Raw genomic sequence first — 22,401 nt, 5'->3', positions numbered from 1 at the left:
GCTAATCAATAATAGTAATAATATTGCAAATATTTTTTTTATAAATAATAAAAAATAAATTTAGTTTGTATATAATTATTCTATATTTTAGTGTGTGTGTGTGTGTATATATGTGTGTGTGTGTGACTAGTCAACACTACCGATATTCACAATAAAAAGTAACACTCTTAGCATAAAAAGTAATATTTTTTTATTGATGACCCAAATAAGATATCCGTCTTACAAAATAACAGATCTATCTTACAAAATATGACCCGTGAGACCGTCTCACACAAGTTTTTGATTCAAATAAGATAGAAGGGCATTTAAGTCAAACAATTTTTAAAGATAAATAACTGGTCTAGTTTCTAACCGTAAATAGAGATGAGATGAGGTATGATATTAAAGCAATTTGATAATAAAAGGCAAAACAAATATCACACTCCATAATTAATAAATTTACATTTTTAAAATATTCATGATGTGTTTATTATTATTATTATTATTATGCTATCAGGTGATCATCATAAAGAAATGTGCAATAAATTGCAACACGTGTGATCGATTGGCGCGAAAAACCGTAAATCTATTGGATATGCATCGCCTTGATGGATCTGAATGTTTATTTCATTTTCTGTGCTCCTGATCAACAAAATCTAGTTTTGCCATGTAGATTTCAAGTAATAAATTTTTTCATCGCAGTAACTTTTAGTCTCGATATGAGTGATCCGGATGAACAGAAGAACGCATCTCATTAACTAATCCTTACAAGAATGTGAGCATCTTAGACTACAGAGTTCTGTGATTTAAGTGATTACATGGCCAATACTACAAGATTTCATCTCTATTACTCGACTATTGATGTGATGTTTTACACTCAAAATCTTAAGTTCAATGTAACCACCTAAGTCGTACTAAAACCAACTCACGGATCCATCAATCTGCATTACCACGTGCGAAACCTATGGTTGTGAAACTATCCAGATTTTTCTATAGTCCAAATCAAAATTGATACGCAGTTGTTTCACTAGTGTCGTGAATTTAGCTCTCTAAAGTCTTTCATTCTGATGCCTTCTACATGGTGAATTTTTAGGGCACGAATGGCGCGTTACGAGATCATACCTTTCTGCAACCTACCGTCCCTGTTATGTTTGTGCAAGTAAAAAGCATATACTCTGTTTATGTTTAGTATTGAAGTGCTTTTTTTACTGTTGAAGTGCTTTTAATAAAGGATGAAAATTCAATAATGTCAAAGCTCAGAAATTATTTAGGACTTTGATGCATACTACTAGTTAAGAGATTCTTAGAAGTTTATTGGCTTATCATGAACTTTTCTGTTTCATTTATTAATTAATGCCTCAGTTGTATTAAAGTCTCTGGTCGAAATTATTGCCTATGGGAAGTGAGAATTGTACCAAACTTCGGATATTTCATATGACCCGCTGTTTTTTCTTGAAGGGTAGGTAGTAAAGATGGACTCTGTCCACTAGACAAGTTGGAAACTGTAATGAAGAAAGTGAAATGCGTTAACTCGTTGCATGTGATTGATGGCGGCGATCACTCTTTCAAAATCGGGAAGAAGTATCTGTAGTCTGTTGGATCCAATCAAGAAGAAAAAGAAAACAAAGCTGTTGAGGCAATAGAAACGTTTGTTTCTATACTCTTAAGGGAAAGCTAATCTCTTGGTGTGTAACTCTAATTCGCCTGAAGATCAAACATTTCACAAGGACGTTTATTGGTCTTAAATTTTAATGTGGTCGCTTTCGGAAAAAACTTTTGCTACCTTCTTTTGTGATGTTAATATGTAAGTAATTTGTAGGGAACCTAGACTGGGTAGTTTTAAGTTTCTAAACAGTGTTTACTTTTCTCTTTTCTTGAGAAGTTACAGATATTGCAAAAAAAAAAAAAAAGGTTACAAGGACCTGAAGAACAAGAAGAACAGGGAAGACAGCCATACCAACAATTCGAGCAGCAGTGACAGTGATGATGAGAAGAAGTCTAAAAGAAAGGTGAACTCAGTGCAACTCTTTCCACCCCAATCTTTGTAGTTAGTATTATTCATTTATTGGGAATCTGAAGTGATCGTTCAATACCACTAAAATACCACTGAGCTTTGCATTTTCTGGATGCAGAATTAAGAGACGGGCGCCTTGAAGGACCGAGAGAGGATGTCTCGTCTATATGAAATGATTTTCAAAACTTTCGATCACGTGTTTCACTTCATGCCTAGTTAATCTGATATCACAGAATCCCCTTCCCATAAAATACACAATTTAAATGTCAAAAACACAATTTAAACATTCGAACTATTACCTTCCTATTTGGACATCATATTACCAAATTGTGATCGAACATTATCTTCCTACAAACTAATTATTTAAAGTTGATGTTTACTCCGATCCATCCATATAAATAAATACCTCTTCTAGACGAAATAGAGTAACAATCAACTTGTAAATGAAATGCACATAAAACAAAATCGTTTTCAGTCACGTCTTATCTTGTTCTTGCGTACAAAATTACAACCCTGCGTTTTTTTTTTTTTTTTTTGCTAAATCGGACAAAAAAACCCTTTAAATGAGAAAAATATACTTGATTTTTAATGAACCAGGTAGTGTAAAAGGTTGTTATTTTGTTCAGGGGGTTTTGTGCTTTTTGAATTTTCGTAGGATATATAATATTTTTACTTGTCCTCTGTTTCTTAAGTAATGTTCTCGACATGTATGTACATGAATATTTTGTTATCTAACAGTGGTCAATCATTATCCATTTTCCTAATTATCCTTATGTTTGTTCATGCATATTTTTTCAATAAACTCCTTTAAGTAATTAAAAAGAGATTTAATTCATTAGAAATTAACTATTCCTGAGTATTTAAGTAACTTTTATAAATTTTGCAAAATTTGGTCCTCATGTTTACAATCTATAGGTTTGATCCCTTTTTTTTCCAATTTGATTTTATGTGATCACCAAAGTTTTCTATCAAAACTCTAATGGTCTTCCCAGAAATTGGGTGAGATAATTATTTTTATGGTTTATTTCTAGATTTAAGAAAACACTCCCTTTTTAAGGTTTGTCAAAAATATCAATCGTTAATTTGGCGATAAAAGTTCAATCTTCTAAAAAAAGGCAAAAACTTATGTGAGGCGGTCTCACGAGTCATATTTTGTGAGACGGATCTCTTATTTGGGTCATACATGAAAATGTATTACTTTTTATTGTGAATATCTGTAGGTTTGGCCCGTCTCACGGATAAATATTCGTGAGACCGTCTCACAAGAGACTTACTCAAAAAAATAATACTACCGATGGTTCATTTCTAGAATTCAATTTTCTTGTTCATCAGAAAGAGATTGTAATAATTTCAAAAAAAGAAAAAGAAAAGAAATTGTAATCTCCTCGATTCATTTTACATGTGCAAAACGACGTCGTGATGGGTAGGAAACACGAGCGACCCACCGATCCGTGGCCCTCTCATTTACTCCTTGATATCAAATAACGCGGCATTTGAAGATTCTCGTTGCCTTGTTATAAAAAATTCCATCACTTTCTTCAAAATTAAAATACTTGGCTCCATTTTCTTCCCACACTTGATTCTTTTTTTAGTTTTGAATTGGTCAGATTGAACTTTCCACTCTTTCTATTACAGGACTTGTTTGTTACTTAAATATATTTTCGTCTACTACCTCGTAATTATCATAGACTAACGTGATTCATAAGTTACTGCGTAGTTTGTATTTGATTTAATCAGTATAAAGTGAAATATAAAGATTGCGAAGTCATCATCATTATAAAAAATCAAATTATCACGAGCTAAGTAAGAAATTTAATAAAAATGTTTTTAAAGAATTTCTCCAATCCAAACTCGGGTTATATTAAAAAATTTGTCATAAGAAGGGAATAGCACATTTTGAACAGATATTTATACTTCAATAAATTTTTAACGAGAACCGTGAGTATAGATAGGCATGCTAGTATTAAAAATGATTAGGATACAAACGATGTGAGATTAGGTCAACACCTCCCATACAAACTTCTGATTCAACTTTTTTTAATGCCAAGCGAATTTTTTAGTTTTTTGAGTCAGATATGTTCTTACTAAATTCATTTAATGATTCGAAAACTTTCCGACCAATTACATTAATTTAATTATTATCCTATGCTTCTTGACACTCTATAAATCACAAAACAAATGCGATTTTCTTTAATCTAAACTTCAAAACTATGCTAGAAGCTTAAAATGAGGCGACAATAATTTTGAGGAGATAATTTGGCGAATCTTGATGAGATGCACGTTGATTTTTTTTTTTTTTTTGCAAAAAATACAAATAAAATTTTGAATTTTATGAAATAACGCGATGTTGTGATTGAATCGATGGATTTTAAATAATAATTTAAAGCTCAATAACTTCAAATAAATTGAGTTGTGAATGGCACTGGTGACTCTTTGATCTAAACCGTTGTACAAGCCTACTCGAAATTGAGGCGTTCATGTTACTTACTCTACGTAAAGAGTAGCAGGGAAAGGAGAGGTTTGAATTGGTCTGCACTTGACTTTTCGCTACTCCTAACTATCCCATTATTTATGAATAAGATTTATGACCAAAGATTGGTCCACGCAGAAAAAATACTCGGTTTCTCGGTCAAAGTTCAACACTCCCTTCATTCTTTTCTTTTCTCAGGTTTCTTTAAATTCAAAAGCTTCCACTTTCTACTTCATCAGCGTTCCTTTACATATATATATACCTACACCCCTTCTCTTTTCCTATAAATATAACATCCAAAACACCCTACTTCACAGCAGAAAAAACTGCCTTGAAAATATTGAAAGTGCCCACAATTATTCCTATGCATGCTGTTTTATCCAGTCACCTAATTTTCTGAACTTTCCAGATCCTAGTCTTTCTTATATTTATGAACGAAAACTGATTCTGCTGTATAACTTGAATTGTTATACTGTTTTACTGTTCCGTAGTGCTAAGTGATCAACTGAGATTTGTTCAAAGATAAATCCATATTTCCTACACGAGAATAGGCAGGAAAGAAACAAGAAATGGAGAGTCCTGTGAACTGGGAATATAATACACTTATCAATGAGCTCACTCAAGGAATGGAGAAAGCGAAGCAGCTTCGGTTTCATCTGTGCACGACGTTTCAAAACCAACCTCAAGACTTGCTAATGCAGAGGATCTTGTCTTCTTATGAGAAGGCTCTGTTGATTCTGAAATGGACAGGATCAAAACAGAAAGATAATGTTGTTATGGCAGCGGCAACATCAGTTGCGCTCGAGTCTTCAGTATCGGTTGATGGAAGTCCAAGAAGTGAGGGTTTGAACAAGAATTTCGGGGATCATCAGGATTACGTGAATCCCTCAAAGAAAAGGTGAAATTCAAATAAAGATGGAAATTTATTTGACATTGTTTGTGTGTATGTGCGTGTGTGTTGACTCTGTTACTTGATTTAATATGACAGAAAGCTGCAGCCCACTTGGACAGAACAAGTGAAAGTTAACTCTGAAAGTGGACTTGAAGGCCCTACTGACGACGGATTTAGTTGGAGAAAGTATGGGCAAAAGGACATTTTGGGAGCTAAATATCCGAGGTATACTCTCTGTTTCCTACTCGGAACGCATTTATTCACTAAAAAAACATGCACACTTGTACTCGCCAAGTGTTTTCACACGTGAGGAGGGGTGATCAAGAAGAGGGGCAAGGTGGACAACCGTCCATTGAACTAGAATTTTTTTTCGAAATACACACTTGTTCCTATATGATATTGTTCTTATCCGAACAAAACTGATGAAAATGGATCCATTTTGTAGGAGCTACTACCGATGTACGTACCGCCTGGTTCAAGATTGTTGGGCGACGAAGCTAGTGCAAAGATCAGATGACGATCCAACCACATTTGATATCACCTACAGAGGAACACACACTTGCAACCACTCCACTATTGCAGTCCCACCAGCAGCATCACCTGAAAAACAAGAAATGAAACATGATATTTCTCACTGTTCTCATCAACCACAACAGCTTAACCAGACACTTTCCAGCTTGAAATCTAACCTCAGAGTCAACACTGAAGATTTAAACAATAATGAAACATCGGCCCACTTCTCTTTTCCATCAACATTTGCATCCTATGACAGCGAAAATTGCTATTTTCCATTATCTGATCTTGTTAATGGTAACCACCAGGGCACGTATTTAAGAACATATTCGCCACTGTTTTTATCTCCAGCCGTATCAGAGTCGAACTACTTCACTACAGGGACTTATAACCCAATAAAGAGCAATCGGGGAGGTGCAAATTTGCAGCATTCAAAAGCTGATATTGCTGAGATAATGTCGACCCATGCTTCAACAACTAATTCCCCGATTGGAGGCGTGGAGTTCTCGATTGATCATGTTGATCTCGACCCAAACTTCCCATTCAACACCACAGAATTTTTCACCAATTCAAACTTTGAATGTTGAAAATTATAGGAAATAAAGTGGCCCTGCTGCTACCTTGGTGTGTGGTCTTTGAAGGGTTTAAAATCCGAGGAAGATAATTATAGCATATATATTCAGTGTTCATAGTTCTTTTTACACTTTTGGTCGTTCACCGGGAAGAACAAGCTTCTAAAGTGGCTAGTTCAAGTGTTCGTATCTAGAAACTGAAGGAGAAAAAGGCACTATAATAACTATCTTCTAAGGCAACATTTTAAATGTGGATTTAATCAAAGATCGGAGCATCAAAATACAAATGCTCTTTGATTACCAATCAGGAACCAATAAACCATAACATTTTAACAGATAAACAAAGTCAGTTCCACAAATACCTAAGATAAAGCTGCAAATATTAGATAGCTAATATAAGACTTGAACAAGTCTTCATGAAAATTATAAGGGATAATACCAAATTTACCTCATCATCCTGAGAAGTAGATATACATCTCCAGCTAATAGTAACAATGGAGGTGACATGTAACTTTCGATTGTGCATTGATGGTAAATAATTTGATATGTTTCTCGAGATTATCCTTGACAGTTTTTGTTGCAATCGATCTTTGGTGTCTGTATAACATAATGATACTCAATATCAATATCCATTAATTACTTCTCCAAACAGATAACAAATGGAAGATCGCCTCACTAGAATCCTACTATGCAAATCTCTTCAATCTTTCATTGTGAGGTTTTGGCGGGGTGATACTAATGGCGATCTTGCGGCATTCAATCAAGCGCTGCGAGTTCTTATAACCAAGTAATCCACCTCATCAAATTTCCATCTGGCTGGGGTTGGTAATAACCCATCACGTTTATGGCTGAGTATTTTATGGAGCCGAGAACTATTAACTAAAGGTCTTCGTTGGTGAATTGCTTCAGGGCAGCAGGTTCGGGTATTCCGGGATCCATGGCTACAGCGACCTCGTTTTTTCAAACCAGTCATTGTCCCTCCTGTTCAGTTTGCTAATATGATGGTGAGTGACTTTATCACCATCATATTTAAACCCAAAACATAAATTGGCTGTTCAGATTCCAGTTTTATGCCAAAGATGTCATCAATCGCCTGAGGATATCTTCCATGCTCTATGGCTTTGTAAGTTTTCAAAATCTGTGTGGCATCTCTCAGCTCTTTTGGCCTTTACTCTCAAGTTTCCATGTTAATTCCTTCTATGGATTTAATGTGTAGGGCTGTGGATAATGGTATTGGCGATGATCTTGGGAGTTTGGCTGTGATATCGTGGAGTCTCTGGATCTCAAGAAATAAATGTGTTTTGGATAATCGAAAGACAGAGGTAGTTGATGTGTTGAACCGGGCCAACCGACGATCAACAAAATACCGTGCGGATTCCCTTGCAGCATAAAGGATCTTCGATGGGTGCTTCCACAGCCTTGGACATTGCTGGACTCATATTCCCTGCCTCTTTACTTAAACAGAAAAGAGGACATAGGAAACATCCCGACATAATCGGATATGGGTTTGTGTTGGGAGTACCGATTACCTCATTTCAAATTTAAGACGAACGTTGAAAAATTCAATCTGAAACCAAACTTCTTTTTTAATAGTTACACCCAAACCCAATTAAATAAACGAACTATCCAATTAATGCTGCCACCCAATCCAATTGCCCACTCTTGGTCAGGTGTGTGATGTGGAATTTTTAATTAAAACACGCTTTTTCTAATTAAAAAAAAAAAACACTTTTAAATACAGCATTTGCTTTCAACAGTTCACTTGTATACAATGAACACCGACTCCAATAATTGGAATCAACACCCTATTTGCAGAAATCAAATCAAATACAGCGTTTGCTTTCATATCTCGGATTGCAATAAAAACGTATAAAAATTCTACGATGCAAAAGCGGATGATATATCACATATGCAACTTATAACAGATAACATATGTGAAATTCGATCTAGAGGTAATCTAACTATAACAAACAGTTGCATCAGTGTAAACAACTGGAACATTCTGAGAAGCCTTACATCTAACGCATCAGTTAACCAAGATGTCTTGGAACTTTCATACCGAATCCGTGCTTGGCCCTCTCGACCCTGTCGAAATATTAAGAATTGTTATTGCGTGTGTGTAAATTTTGACCTGATGGATGATAAAGTCAATGGCAAATAATGGTTATTTACAAGTGAAAATGGTCCCCGACTAAGAAAATTCAGGCCAGAATATGGGGAAAGAGCGAAGCAATTCTTGATTGGAGGGTGGTTGAAAGATACTCTTAACAAATAGTATCTGGGGGGCTGATAGTTGGGTGAGCGGAAGGCTTAAGCTACCCAAGACAAATTAATCCCCTCATCAGGGGTTTTCCCAAGTAACTTTTCCATGCTTCCGTGATGAGATTATGCCAACCACCAAAGGATTGTGAATAAGAGGCAAAAGACAAGGGATTCATAAACTTGGAGGTGCCTATGCCAGTGCTTGCATGGAAAATTTTTCGATCAAACATATATAGTAGGGATTTCGAGAAAGAAGTCGCAATTCTTACGTCGGGGCGAGTTTGCCAAGATCTAGTTCCTCTCCAGTGCGCTCATCGATCACCTTCCCTGATATCTCAATGTTATAAGACCGTGGTTGTGTGATGGGAAGACCTCTGCTAGTAAGCAAATCTAAATCTTTCTGGTGAAGTTCCCGCCCGTTGACAAAAACTCCAGTATTTCCAGCAGCACAATTTTTTGGCATCGGATAGTTGAATTCTTCAATATTTGGCTGCATAACATCAATCTAACTTAATCAGGAATTTTTGCTTCAATAGGGAAATATAGTGAATTACAAAAACTTTAAGCCCGTTTAAGAATTGAAGATCTTAGGCTTCAGATACTCGATGAACTCACCATGACAATGCCAAGACATGGGTGGCCCATCACACCCCAAAAGCCCGCACATTTGTCGTACCTGGTTTAACAAAAAAGGAGCAAAATCTTCATTATGTTTTTTGTCGAAATGAAAATAATAGCAGCCATGCTTCTCAAGATACTTTATGAGAAAGACAAGGTGAATATATTCAAATGGGATTATGAATGCTGTGGTCAAGACGTCGTGTCATACAGTTTCAGCAAAACACATTCTTCACCCAACACTTACACATTAACACGACTATTTGACACCTTCTATCAATTGCATGAAATTGCTTCAATTTTATTTTATTTCTCAGACTTCTCAAAGCTCATGTTCTCTTACTAGTGTCAATTATGTTTCCTCAATGTCCTGTCTAAGCCACGAACCCAACCTCTTTTTTCTATTTTAATCTTCCAAATTTCGTTACGCCCTAAATGGAAAATACAGCAAGATGACGTGCTATAATGAAGATACATTTATTGAACAATATGTTAATGAATCATAGATGGACACACAATAATGCACTGAAATCAATGAAATTTAATTCGAGGTGTATTTACCAGTATTCTCCAGGTTGGATTGGTCCAGCCAAATTTTCAGCCTTCTTGACCACACGATCCGGTATTACATGCCCGTTAACAAAGACTAGAGATCCACCATCTTGTATACTTTGGTTATTTTTTGTGAGGTCTCTGAAACTCTTTTTTATGAGACCTGCAAAGAAAGATTCGCCCCCTTTGTTGACCTTAGGGTGATCTTCTTTACTTGTTTCCACCAAATCCTGAGAAACACAGCTGTTAGAAAATTCGTTTAAGGACACATCCATCTCAGTTGCCACTATTGCTTCTATCACAGAATTTTGCCGAAAATTAGTCCCACCAAAGGCAATTTTCTCAGGCTCAGATCGCTTGCTTCTGTTTCCATCATCAGATCGCCCGATCACTTCAGTATCAGGAAAATGATTGGGGCATTCCTTAGAGGGCAATTCAGGATTTAGGGAGGACTTGATTTCTTTTAAAGGTGACTCCGTATATGAGGAATCATGTTTCCTTGATGTGATAATTTCTGGGCTTTGCTCGTTCTTGAGGTGACCTAAAGTTGAAAAAAGAGGATCCTGCTGCTTCTCAGATTTACCAGAATTAGATTTCCTGTCTATTGGAGAAAACTTGGCTTGCAAATCATCATAATCATTTGAGTCGCAGTTCAAATCCGCACTATTTGTATCACCAGGCCAATATATCAAGTTTTCATCCACTGTGCCACTAGAGCCCTTGTCAATCTCATTTGGAACCTGGTCATCATGCACAGAAACTGATCCAATGCATCCATTATTCCCAACCTCAAATGATATTATCGAAGAACAAGCCCCGCATTTCATTTTGTGTTGCATTTTTGCGGAAGAAATGCATTTTCTGGGCAGTTTCAATAACTCAAAGCAATTGCAGCACGTAATAAACGGTGCACCACCTGCAATTGGACGATACACCCCTCCACTTCTATGACTTACCGCCATCTTTCTGGGATGATGGTAATTGGAACGAATATTTTCTGAATCAATGTCACTTGAATTCATCTGTAAAGACTGCCGAGAATTCAACTGATGTAGTCCCGAGCCTCCAAAATTATAACCCTGCAGTCCCTGTGGAGTAGAGTTTATAGAGCCATGAAAATTCAGATTAGAAGGTTCATTTTGAGACCTTTGGTTACGAACACCCAAGTGATCAACCTTAGGAGATAAATGCAAGTTCTTGTTATGACAATGCACACACGAGCACGCAGGCTGGTGGAAAAAGTTTTCATGTGAGTGTAACATGATTTGATCATGATTGGCATTCGCATGGTAACCAGGAAATTGCTCATTATATGGCAGATGCATGTATTGAGAATCTGATTGGAGAGTCCGCCCCCTAAGCATTTCTTGACGATAAGTGTCACCACGTGCCAAAGATTTGTGGGGGGACCCTCTTTGAGGATATGATTCCGGACCACTTGAACCATATCTATCTGTGTAAGGATTAAATCCAGCCATATGACCTAAATAAGGAGATTCTAAATCATACGGAGAAAGTGGCTTCTTGTCTATGCCGTGTGAACTAGTCAAGCCTTCTTGAACATAAGTAGCACGATATCTACCATAATGATCGTATAGAGTTGGAGAAACCATCCTCCGATCAGGAACAATCATTTCCTTATGTCTGTCCGCCACATCACAAGACCGAGTAATTTGATCCTTCAACTCATCAAGTTTCCTTAGGAGCTCGGCTCGGTCGTTCTCCAAACTTTTAACTCTAGCTCGCCCACCAATATCTGGATCCTGATATCTAGTCCTCTCACCATATTCATAATAAGAGTTCTTTCCATGACTCGATGGCCCCTCACCATGGTAAGGATAATGATTAAACCTCACTTGTGCCGCAACACCTCTGACAGGACCTATAGAGGCTACCACATCCGGTTCCTCCATAGGTAATGGCCTTGACCTTAATGATTCCATTGGAAAACCCAATTCTTTAACTGCATGTTGACCATTAAAATTAGTATATTCCAAACCACTGGCATTCAAATTACGGTCTCTTCCCTGATTTATGTCACGAACCAGACCTGAACCACATGACCCATTATCACCACTCTTGCTTTCCATTATTACCATCCTTTCTCTCCCTCGCCTACTTAATTCCGAATCAGATTTTGCTTCTCCATTTTCAACCCGTAGAGTGGAACTACCATCGGAAGACACTTTTTCGTTATGAATCGTCTCTGCCGTACCAAGCTTGGTTCCATTTTGTTTTTCCATTTCAACCTCAGAAATATGAACTGTACTACTTTCCTCGGAGATTCTTGGCCCCTTTAAATCATCAGTCCTCTCAGACAACCTGTCTTCCAGAATCCCCTTCTTTTTGGCTGTAGAACAACATCAAACAATCAAAAAATTACATTCACAGACGCCCAAAAATTGAAGAAGAAAATTTACAAGTTCTAACATGTCCCTCGTCCTAATCAATGGAAAAAATAAATCTCCCGCAGCTGATATATCAACATTCTAATTTTTAAAAGATAACCATAGATCAAAATTCACAGTCTGCACCCCAAAAAATTAACATAATTGCTACCTTTGCATTATATTAGGAGAAAAAAGATTTCAAACAAGGGCATTTTCTCATCTGTAATGATTGATAATCTTGAAAATCGATACTAATAAACAAAAACAAAACTAGCCAAGGGACCAAACTAAGAGTTCCCCATATATAGAGTAGCCTTTCTAGTAAACTTTGCACACAGAATAAGACAGAGTGCGAATTGTACCTTTGAGAACAGCGCCACAGCCACCACATTGATACAGAGGGAAATCCGGGAGTTCTGGAAGGAGGTTTTCACACTTGGGGCAGCGAACCAAACGTACCTTTGCGGGTTCCGCAGCCCTGCTATCTTCCAGCCCCATTTACTTCGCCAAATCTTTAAATATTGATTGAATATTCTATGGTCTAAATTGAACAGGTCGTCAAGAATTAATCAAAACAAGAAACTTCAATAAATAATCTCCCAAAGTCAACATAAATCTTGAAGCCCAACACACCTAAATATCATTAATACGATGCCCCAGCTAACCACAAAAATAAAATAATAATACGCAAAAGGGTATTTTCAGAACGTTTCAAATGAAACAAATGCAAACAAGCGAGCTGTCGTATTCAAGACGTGAGGATACAACTGTGTAAGAAGAGTAGGAATTGCTTGACTTTTGCTTCTAAAATTACAGGGCCTTCGATAGAAACAGCAAAATGGAGTCCAAGAACAAACAAACAACACGGTACTCTGTTTCTTGTTTGTTTTTCTTGGCTATCGCTGATTCGTGCCTAGATCGAATGAGACTAAAAACGGAAAATTATTTTATTGTCTTTTTTACTTTAATTCAAAGCTGAGATTTTTGGGTTCCCAAGAAAAGGAGAAGCTGGGATTTGGAGGGAAAGGAATATGGTGGTGACTCGATTCCCGACATTTGTTTACTTTTCTGTGACGAATTTTCTATCTTCGGTTGCTTTCTTCGGCGACGGAATCGTTATTACGACGTCATTTTTCGTCACTTATTGCAGAAGCTTGATCATATTTATATGTAATTTTTTTTAAACAAATAAATATTAATATTTAAAAGAAAAGCAAAAGGAAAATGCAAACTTCGTTGACACAAGCCGTTAGCCACTGTCAAGATTCCTTCTTTTTTTCCCAAATTACAAAAAAGCTTCCTCAGGTTTCTTTGAAAATAAATTGAGTTTGGGACTTTCCATTTTAATTTGCTTTTCTATTCATTATATCTTTACTATTACCTTGATTGATGAAATCTTAGCACAAGGATATTATCGTCACACTATATTTAAAGGTTAAATTTAGATTTGACTATGTTGACCAATAACAATAATTACAAATAAAAGAAAGATTCTGGGCTTATTTAATTTTATTTTAGTTATAAGATAAATAGTTTTAGGTAATAATTCGAAAATTGTTTTGATAATATCAAATGCGTGATTAATTTAATTGTTTATGAATAGAGTTAATTCAAAACATTAAAATAACATCTTTTTGGATTAGAATATATAATATAACGATACAATATTTTAAAAAATGATAATTATTAATATTTATATTAGCAAATGTGTCGGGCAAAGATGAATATAAACCAATAGTAATATTTATTTGTTTTATATATATATATAATAATTGAAATTTGGAAAGGCGACAGCCCACGTAGACCCCTTCAAGAGTATTAGGATGGGGACCATGTTATAGATATTAATTATTAGCACGTTGACCACTGCAACTGCTCGTCATATATCTGAATCGAAAAAATAAAATTCCACGCACATTTTTTTATAAACTTTAAATTTCCTTTTTTTTTATAAACTTTAAATTTCCCATTTCTTCTTTTAATTAGAACTCGTTCTTCTCTCTCCAATCTTGCGAACGTCATTTGAGGACAGATACGGTATTTGAAATGAATGGGAAATAATTGTAGTAGTCTTACATCTAAATTTTTAGACAAGGCAGTACAACATTTCTACACACAAAATAATTCACGTATCATATGCCAAACGTTTTTCTCAAGTGTATCACGGTTTCAAAGTATAGAGGACCGACAAAACAATTAAACAAAGCTTTTGAATGGAAATCTAAAGTGGGCATATTAACACATTTTACACTGAGTTTCCCATTCAAAAAGTAAAAATCCACACACTACATTTACTATAAAACGACATAGCAATAGCTGCAGCACTCTGGGATTTGAATAGATATGATTACACAATCGAGCAAACTGGAAAATTTTCCTATACTATAAGTGAAGATTAAAAAAATTTTCTAAACAACTGTCTAGAATTAAAAAGGACTAGCCCCTCGCTGAAATAAATACAGATACTAATCAAATTCAGAAATAGATGTTGAAACCATTCAGACCAGAAGAGAGTTGATGTGCACTTGGAGTTAAGTAACGGTTTGCCTCCTTGAGACCCCTCTTGTTTTCATGATCATGCCTTTGAGATCATCATAGCGATTCCGATGGTGATCAATCCATACACACAACTGTCTTATGGCCTCTCTTTTCTCCTCAATCAAGCTTGAGATCTCCTCGTCCTTTTCGTTTACTTTTCTTTGCAACTCTCCCATCATTCCATCCCTTTCTGATATTATTTTCTTGAGCTCTACAGTTTTTTCTTCACGGTGTTCCAAGGTTTGAATCAAACTATCTTTTTCCTCTTCATCTTTTTGCAATTTTGCCTCTAATTCAGCCATCTTTCCTTTCAACACCAACTCTTGTTCTTCCTCATCTTTTATCTGCTTAACTAAACTTGCAATTTCCGTTCTTAACTGATTTTTCTGGATATTAGTTTCTTTGATCCAGTTTCTAGTAACTTTAAGCTCACTCACGATTTCATAAATCCGTGTCTCTAAGTGGCCATAGTCCTCCTCAAACTTGACACTGAATGTATCAATACCGGTCAACGTGCCATTTACCTTCTCTGAAATCCCTGCTACAGTTTTTGCTTGAGCTTCTTGATAAACAGAAATTATCCCTGCCAGTTTAGCTACTTTCTCTTCAAATAATTTTTGTTCTTCCTGAAACTTTTGTTCTTTGCTCGAATGGCTCTGCTCATTCTCACTGAACAACTGTTCGGTGATACGGAGCTTCTGGCTCGTTAACCGCTGCTTAACTTCAATATTTCGTACATTCTCTACCAATGTACTGATTTCATCTACTTTCATCTCCAGATCTCTCTTCAGATCTTCTATAGTGTCTTCCAGTTGAGTAATTTCGTTATTTTTTGCATCAATTTCTTCATGGAACTGTTCTGTTATCTCTACAATCTTTTGCTCCGATGATTTGAGATTCCCCTCGTGACTTCGGAGCTGCATTAGCAGTTGTTGCTGATCAACACCCATCTTGATGAAGGAGTCTTCTTTTTCTTGCAGATTTCTCTCATGTTCAAAGATCTTGTTCACCAATTCAGAATTATGATTTTCAGCATGAGTCAAACCTTCTGAATACTCTTGCTTAGCTCTGTCCATTTGCATTTCCAATTGGCTTTTCTCAGAATGCAGTGATTCTAGCTGCTGCTGTAAGGAGTTGACTTGTTCGGTCAAGGCACCAACCTGGGTTGATGCTTCATTATGCGCATCCTCCAGCTTTTTCCGTGTAGCAATTATCTCATCTCCTTTCTCAACTACATTCTTTTCCAATTCAGAAATCTTGCTCGCGAGTACTCCCTTCTCCTCCCTCAACTGGTTTCCTTCATCAATTCGACTACTTATTTGATCTTCAAGTTCGCTTTTCTGGTGACGAAGTGCCTCTAGCTCCTGCTGTAATTCATTTAGGTGTACTGCTAGACTTTCCTTCTCTTCCTTTATTCTTTCTCCATCTGCTGTTTTGCTTGATAGTCCCTCTTTCAGCTTTTCTATCTGAATTATGAATTCTGATATTTCGCCACTCTTTTCCTCAAGAATAAGATCTCTGTCACTTTTCTGATCAGTTAAAGACGTCAATTGCTCTTGAAGACTGTTTACTTCTGCGGTCAACGCCAATATTCGAGCAGATGCTTCATTCTCTTCATCTTCAGATTTTTTCTGCAAAGTGGAGAGTTCAGTTTCCTTTTCAGTAAAGGCCCTCTCCATCTCTAAATTTTTAGCTTCCAGATTTAACTTTTCCTCTTGCAATTGACTGAGGTTCTCACCTTTTCCCTTCAACTCCAACACAAGATTCTCTCTCTCTTCTTTTATTTTCTGTTGCTCCACAGCACTGTTCTCCAATTCCTCATTCAAGGTCTTTATCTGGATTTGGGATTCTGAAAATTCCTGACTTCTGAGTTTTAGCTGTTCCTCCAATTCAGTTTTAAGGTTGCATGTGGTGTTGAGTTCAAGATCCAGATGCTCGACCTGTAAAGCAAGAGTCTCCTTTTTGTCTATGTTCAACTTCAGCTCCAAGTTTAAGTTATCCAACTCTTGTTTCAGATTTTCAATCTGAATTAAGAACTCAGAAACTTCTTGTAGTCTTTTCTCCAGTTGTGTCTCTGATTCCATTTTTTGATAGAGCAGAGACTCCAGTTCCATCTTCTTAGCATCGACTTGATCTGTCAATTCCTTTACTCGGGCTGCAGCTTCCATACCTTCATGCACTATCTGATCTTCAAGCTTGCGTTTATGAATCTTTACAGATTCCATCTCGGCTTTAATACTGTTGACCTGAGTGGTTAGATCATTAATTTGATCTGATGATTCCCTCTTTTGATTCTCAAGCTTTTTCACAAATGCAGAAAGTTCATAACCTTTCTGGTTCTCCATTTCTCTTTTCTCAGAATGCAGTGATTCTAGCTGCTGCTGTAAGGAGTTGATTTGTTCGGTCAAGGCACCAATCTGGGTTGATGCTTCATTATGCGCATCCTCCAGCTTTTTCCGTGTAGCAATTATCTCATCTCCTTTCTCGACTACATTCTTTTCCAATTCAGAAATCTTGCTCTCGAGTACTCCCTTCTCCTCCCTCAACTGGTTTCCTTCATCAATTCGACTACTTATTTGATCTTCAAGTTCGCTTTTCTGGTGACGAAGTGCCTCTAGCTCCTGCTGTAATTCATTTAGGTGTACTGCTAGACTTTCCTTCTCTTCCTTTATTCTTTCTCCATCTGCTGTTTTGCTTGATAGTCCTTCTTTCAGCTTTTCTATCTGAATTATGAATTCTGATATTTCGCCACTCTTTTCCTCAAGAATAAGATCTCTGTCACTTTTCTGATCAGTTAAAGACGTCAATTGCTCTTGAAGACTGTTTACTTCTGCGGTCAACGCCAATATTCGAGCAGATGCTTCATTCTCTTCATCTTCAGATTTTTTCTGCAAAGTGGAGAGTTCAGTTTCCTTTTCAGTAAAGGCCCTCTCCATCTCTAAATTTTTAGCTTCCAGATTTAACTTTTCCTCTTGCAATTGACTGAGGTTCTCACCTTTTCCCTTCAACTCCAACACAAGATTCTCTCTCTCTTCTTTTATTTTCTGTTGCTCCACAGCACTGTTCTCCAATTCCTCATTCAAGGTCTTTATCTGGATTTGGGATTCTGAAAATTCCTGACTTTTGAGTTTTAGCTGTTCCTCCAATTCAGTTTTAAGGTTGCATGTGGTGTTGAGTTCAAGATCCAGATGCTCGACCTGTAAAGCAAGAGTCTCCTTTTTGTCTATGTTCAACTTCAGCTCCAAGTTTTTGTTATCCAACTCTTGTTTCAGATTTTCGATCTGAATTAAGAACTCAGAAACTTCTTGTAGTCTTTTCTCCAGTTGTGTCTCTGATTCGATTTTTTGATAGAGCAGAGACTCCAGTTCCATCTTCTTAGCATCGACTTGATCTGTCAATTCCTTTACTCGGGCTGCAGCTTCCATACCTTCATGCACTATCTGATCTTCAAGCTTGCCTTTATGAATCTTTACAGATTCCATCTCGGCTTTAATACTGTTGACCTGCGTGGTTAGATCATTAATTTGATCTGATGATTCCCTCTCTTGATTCTCAAGCTTTTTCACAAATGCAGAAAGTTCATCACCTTTCTGTTTCTCCATTTCTCTTTTCTCAGAATGCGACAGATCGAGTTCCTGCTCCAAATTCCTCAGGCGAGTTGATGTTTCCTCTTTGTAAGTTACATGAGTCTCTAGGTGATTTGAAAGCTCCCTTTCTTTCACAGCCAATTTTTCAATTAACTGGTTTGATTCAGATACAGTATCTTGAATTTTGTTTTCTGCCTGTCTGATCTCATCCTCAAGCTGAAAAATCTTTGAGGAAAGTGCTGCGTTCTTCCCGTCGGCAGCCTTGTGCACCTGACTTAGGCTAGCAATTTCATTTTTTGCTGATTCCAGTTCCTCCTTTAAAGTAGAGAAGTCCCCCTTCATCACTTCCAATTCCAGATGTAAGGTGTCTTTCTCTTGTCCTAACTGACCGTGAATGGTCCTCAATTCATCAGCTGTTCTCCTATGTTCTTCAATGTTGATGATGGCGGTATCTTTCTCGAGAATTAAGCTATCTTTCTCTCTATTAGTCTCATCCAATTTCTGGTTCAGTTCAGCTAGTAGCTTTTGGACACTCTCCAGTTCCATATTGAGATCAGACTTCTCGCTCAACAGACTAGATTTCTCACCGTTCCATTTTTCACTCCATTGCCTTGATTCAGAGGAAATAGCTTCAATTCTGATTTCAGCCTGTTTTACTTCATCCTCAAGTTGTAAAATCTTTGAGGAAAGAGTTGTGTTCTTCTCTTTGGAAGCCTCGTGCACCTCACTTAGCCCAGCGACTTCATTTTCTGCTGATTCTAACTTCTCTTTTAAGGCAGATAATTCTCCCTTCACGCCCTCTAGTTCTACATGTAGGGCGTCTTTCTCAGTTTGTAACTGACCATGAGAGATTCTCAAGTTTTCAGCCTCTCGCTTCTCTTCTTCAACATTTTTTATGGCAGCATCTTTCTCAGCGAGTAAGCTTTCTCTCGTGTTCTTCATCTCTTCAAGTTTATGGTTCAGTTCAGCTATTAGTTTCTGGGCACTCTCGAGTTCTTTATTGAGATCGGCCTTTTCAGTCAAAAGACTTGATTTCTCATTATTCCATTTTTCAGCCTCAGCATTTAAATCTGTTACAATCTTCTGTGCTTCTTGCGTTTTGCTCAAAGCCCTTTGGTATTCCAGAGAAAATGCCTCCTTTTCATCAGTAGTGACTGCCAGCTTTCTCTTCAAGTCAGCAACCTCAGAAAGTGCCATTTCTTGATCGACGCTAGCAGGATCTTTCTCAAATTTATTCTCGACTTCACCATTTTTTATGCTCTTTTTCCGTGGTGAATCATTCGAGTCTGAGGAATCTGAGCTGGGTGAGGAACTATCCTTCCCATGTTTGCTCTGTGCTTTCTTTCTCAACTCATCAGTAAGATGAACATAACGAGCATAAAGAGACTGGTAGTTATTGTTGAAATCCTCAATCAAATAAGTAAGTGGTTCGCTCTGAGCACTATCATCGCCTTGGAGAAGCTTAAAAATCTTCTGCACTTTGCTGTCAATTTCTGCAGTCATGAGGCATTTTTAAACATTTGAGCTGCACCTAATCTTTAGCTTTGTATATGAATGGAGTAAACATAAAGTTGGAAACAACTGCAATTCTTGAAACATGGCATTATGAATTCAACTTTCCTTGTAGTCTGATCTATACGAGAAAATTATAGCTAAAAACTATTACCTGATTTGCTTTCTTTAAGCTCCTCATCTTTTTCAGTATCAAGACTCCCAAAGAAGGATTTAAATGACTCCCGCCAGCGACGTCTAGGCATTTCTTCTTTTGTTTATCTGCAAATGGTCTAGCTACTGAATCACAAGGCAATCTTCATCTTGGAAAGAAGGTACCTCGAGCCCAAGAAAAATGACTGACGATATTTGATTGGGTCCACGCTTCCCGCGCAAAGAGCACGATCAGTGGAAATCTAAAATGGGGAAAATATACCAATTATTTGACGCACTTATGGATTGTATGAAGGATTTGAAAGGCATGATCATATAGGTAGCAATTTTGCCCAAGGGCCAAGAGTAGTAATGGAATGGCTCTCAAAAGATCAAAGAAAAAATATATCGTCCCTCCCCAGTCATGCATTCATGATTTTGCCGAGGAGAAAAGGATCAGACCACGGCCAAGAAACTATTTATATAAATTGCGGTAATATAGGGGTTTAGTTTTAGTTATCCGTTGACAATAGGCGGTATGTGCTGGCAAAGAAAAAATAAATGAAACCCAGATAGTCAAAGCCTCAAAGGTCGGACAGGAATGTTAATGCCCATCACAAAAAATAATAAAATGAATTATGTAACCTTCACCCCGCATCAAGCGAATGATATAGAAGCCGGAGGGTGAACCTTGTTCTCAACTCGCTTTGGGTGGGCCTGGAAAATACGTGTCGCGACAGAATCAACATGCTATGAGATTTAAGTATGCGACAGATCGGGCCCACCATTTTTATAGACAAAGCCAACGCACAATTTAAAAAATTTGCTGGATGGACGATACTTTCTACGGGAAAAAAGATAAAGAAGAAAAAGAATGCTAAGCAAATAAGTTTTTTTCCATTTTTAAAAAATGTCAGTTTTACATAAATTCCGTGAAATAGCCAAATTTGACACCCAAAAAGTCAGATGGATCGATACTTGAAAATTTTGAAATGATATGTTAGTCCCTAGTCAAAAAAGGACCAGCTAATTAAGTTGCTCTTTAAATATGTGTGTATTCAAAAACGTAAGCAGCACATAATGCTCTCTTTTTCGTTCGTTTAATTCGAAGAAAGTGACTCTACTAGAATTTTCTTGTTTTGATAAACTGATGAATTAAATTCTCATCTTGTGAACATTATTTAAAAAAAACATACAAACTTGACTCGTTGTTTACATTTTTTTTTCGTAATATATATCCAAGCAAATTATATTTCTTTTATTTCAAACACAGATTTTTGTTTAAAAATCGATTAACTAATTTCAGATCAACACAACTAGAACATCAAAGATCAAAACAGAAGATGGAGACTAAAATAAAGGAAAACACAAAATTAGCTCCCAAAATTTTGGGAACAATTCAAATTAATAAAATTTAATCAATAGAAATAGCAATAGTTAGGATATCAATAACAGAGACAAAACATCATGACAAATCTAGTAGTAAACACGAAAATCTCGCCGAAATTAAGAAAACATGATGTTTTTTTTTCAATGGACAGAGTTTCTCAAACAATCACAGATGACAATTATAATCTTGAGTTGAGAGATCATGATTGGATGGCATCAACAAAATCAAACCAGAGCACAACTAAGCTAATTTCTACATCATTTCTAAACATCAGCGTAGGAAACAAGCTAATAAACAGCAGAAACAAAAGTGGATCAAATTCAGCAGACAAACCTCGTAAATCCCGCCACAGTCAGATTGCAGAATTCAAGTCTCCAGCCCAAAGATCATGACTGGATATCATAAAAAGAGAAATGATCAATCCAACGAGCGACTAGCTAAAGAGAGAGAACTGAAATTAAGAAATCAATTAAACATCGGCGGTCAACCAATCAATCAGCCGAGGATCAAAGCTGGAAAAAATCAGTCCTCCAACGCCAAACTTGCACAAACGATAGAGAGAAAGAGAGAGAGAGAGACAGCCAAGTGTGGTGTGTGTGAACTCAGACTGGTAGGAGATTTTATTGTTTTCCAAAATATGCGATGAAAATCGAAGAATATTCAAAATGAAAGGCGTAAATGAAAAGTGGTTTTGTCTGGCTTACACAGCGACCCACGGACCATTTTTTTCATTTTATTTTGTTTTATTTAAGGGGATGGAATCTTTGGAGTCGTCTTGTAAATTTGTGTGTCTTTCATGCATACAGGTAATCCCACTCTGGCAAAATTATGACGCAATTATAGCTCAGGGTATCATTCATCGTGACTTTTTTTTTATTATTATTGATATTATAAAAACAAAATATACTTATCGATATGTGTCATAGATATAGATATTTCCGCTAAACTTATCACAAAAGACATAAATATATATGTTTTAA

General features: G+C 36.7%; 3 protein-coding genes and 1 long non-coding RNA gene across 4 annotated transcripts; 2 read left to right on the top strand and 2 right to left on the bottom strand.

Moving 5' to 3' along the window:
- Window positions 1-1,894: 1,894 nt before the first annotated feature.
- On the top strand, window positions 1,895-2,281 carry LOC142551044 (uncharacterized). Its single transcript, XR_012821466.1, has 2 exons — window positions 1,895-1,988; window positions 2,112-2,281. It is a non-coding gene; the product is annotated as an uncharacterized LOC142551044 (long non-coding RNA).
- A 2,421-nt stretch (window positions 2,282-4,702) lies between these two features.
- On the top strand, window positions 4,703-6,557 carry LOC142552237 (putative WRKY transcription factor 53). Its single transcript, XM_075661939.1, has 3 exons — window positions 4,703-5,361; window positions 5,452-5,580; window positions 5,801-6,557. The coding sequence occupies exons 1-3, from the start codon at window positions 5,033-5,035 to the stop codon at window positions 6,453-6,455; spliced, it is 1,113 nt and encodes a 370-aa protein (XP_075518054.1). The 5' UTR covers window positions 4,703-5,032; the 3' UTR covers window positions 6,456-6,557.
- A 1,202-nt stretch (window positions 6,558-7,759) lies between these two features.
- Window positions 7,760-13,405, bottom strand: LOC142552236 (uncharacterized). Its single transcript, XM_075661938.1, has 6 exons — window positions 13,028-13,405; window positions 12,625-12,803; window positions 9,882-12,222; window positions 9,318-9,378; window positions 8,972-9,192; window positions 7,760-8,525 (listed from the first exon to the last, which is right to left on the bottom strand). Exons 2-6 carry the CDS (start codon window positions 12,758-12,760, stop codon window positions 8,471-8,473), a joined length of 2,814 nt encoding a protein of 937 aa, XP_075518053.1. The 5' UTR covers window positions 12,761-12,803; window positions 13,028-13,405; the 3' UTR covers window positions 7,760-8,470.
- Window positions 13,406-14,497: 1,092 nt separating this feature from the next.
- LOC142552235 (uncharacterized) lies at window positions 14,498-22,065 on the bottom strand. The gene is made up of 4 exons (XM_075661936.1): window positions 21,910-22,065; window positions 21,755-21,813; window positions 20,054-20,294; window positions 14,498-19,880 (listed from the first exon to the last, which is right to left on the bottom strand). Exons 3-4 carry the CDS (start codon window positions 20,142-20,144, stop codon window positions 14,794-14,796), a joined length of 5,178 nt encoding a protein of 1,725 aa, XP_075518051.1. The 5' UTR covers window positions 20,145-20,294; window positions 21,755-21,813; window positions 21,910-22,065; the 3' UTR covers window positions 14,498-14,793.
- Between the last annotated feature and the right edge of the window lie 336 nt (window positions 22,066-22,401).

Source organism: Primulina tabacum, chromosome 7 (assembly GCF_025594145.1).
Source record: "Primulina tabacum isolate GXHZ01 chromosome 7, ASM2559414v2, whole genome shotgun sequence".
NCBI lineage: Eukaryota > Viridiplantae > Streptophyta > Magnoliopsida > Lamiales > Gesneriaceae > Primulina > Primulina tabacum.
This window is presented reverse-complemented; position numbering and strand designations above follow the sequence as displayed.

Bases quoted from the DNA above. Each gene is read 5' to 3' on its own strand.
- LOC142552235 (XM_075661936.1), bottom strand. From the start codon at position 20,144: ATGCCTAGACGTCGCTGGCGGGAGTCATTTAAATCCTTCTTTGGGAGT. The intron at 19,881-20,053 runs GTAATAGTTTTT...TCATGACTGCAG, and splicing joins GCTTAAAGAAAGCAAATCAG to AAATTGACAGCAAAGTGCAG.
- LOC142552236 (XM_075661938.1), bottom strand. From the start codon at position 12,760: ATGGGGCTGGAAGATAGCAGGGCTGCGGAACCCGCAAAGGTACGTTTG. The intron at 9,379-9,881 runs GTAAATACACCT...TTGTTAAACCAG, and splicing joins ATCCAACCTGGAGAATACTG to GTACGACAAATGTGCGGGCT. The intron at 9,193-9,317 runs GTGAGTTCATCG...GATGTTATGCAG, and splicing joins CATGTCTTGGCATTGTCATG to CCAAATATTGAAGAATTCAA.
- LOC142552237 (XM_075661939.1), top strand. From the start codon at position 5,033: ATGGAGAGTCCTGTGAACTGGGAATATAATACACTTATCAATGAGCTC. The intron at 5,362-5,451 runs GTGAAATTCAAA...TTAATATGACAG, and splicing joins GTGAATCCCTCAAAGAAAAG to AAAGCTGCAGCCCACTTGGA. The intron at 5,581-5,800 runs GTATACTCTCTG...TCCATTTTGTAG, and splicing joins TTGGGAGCTAAATATCCGAG to GAGCTACTACCGATGTACGT.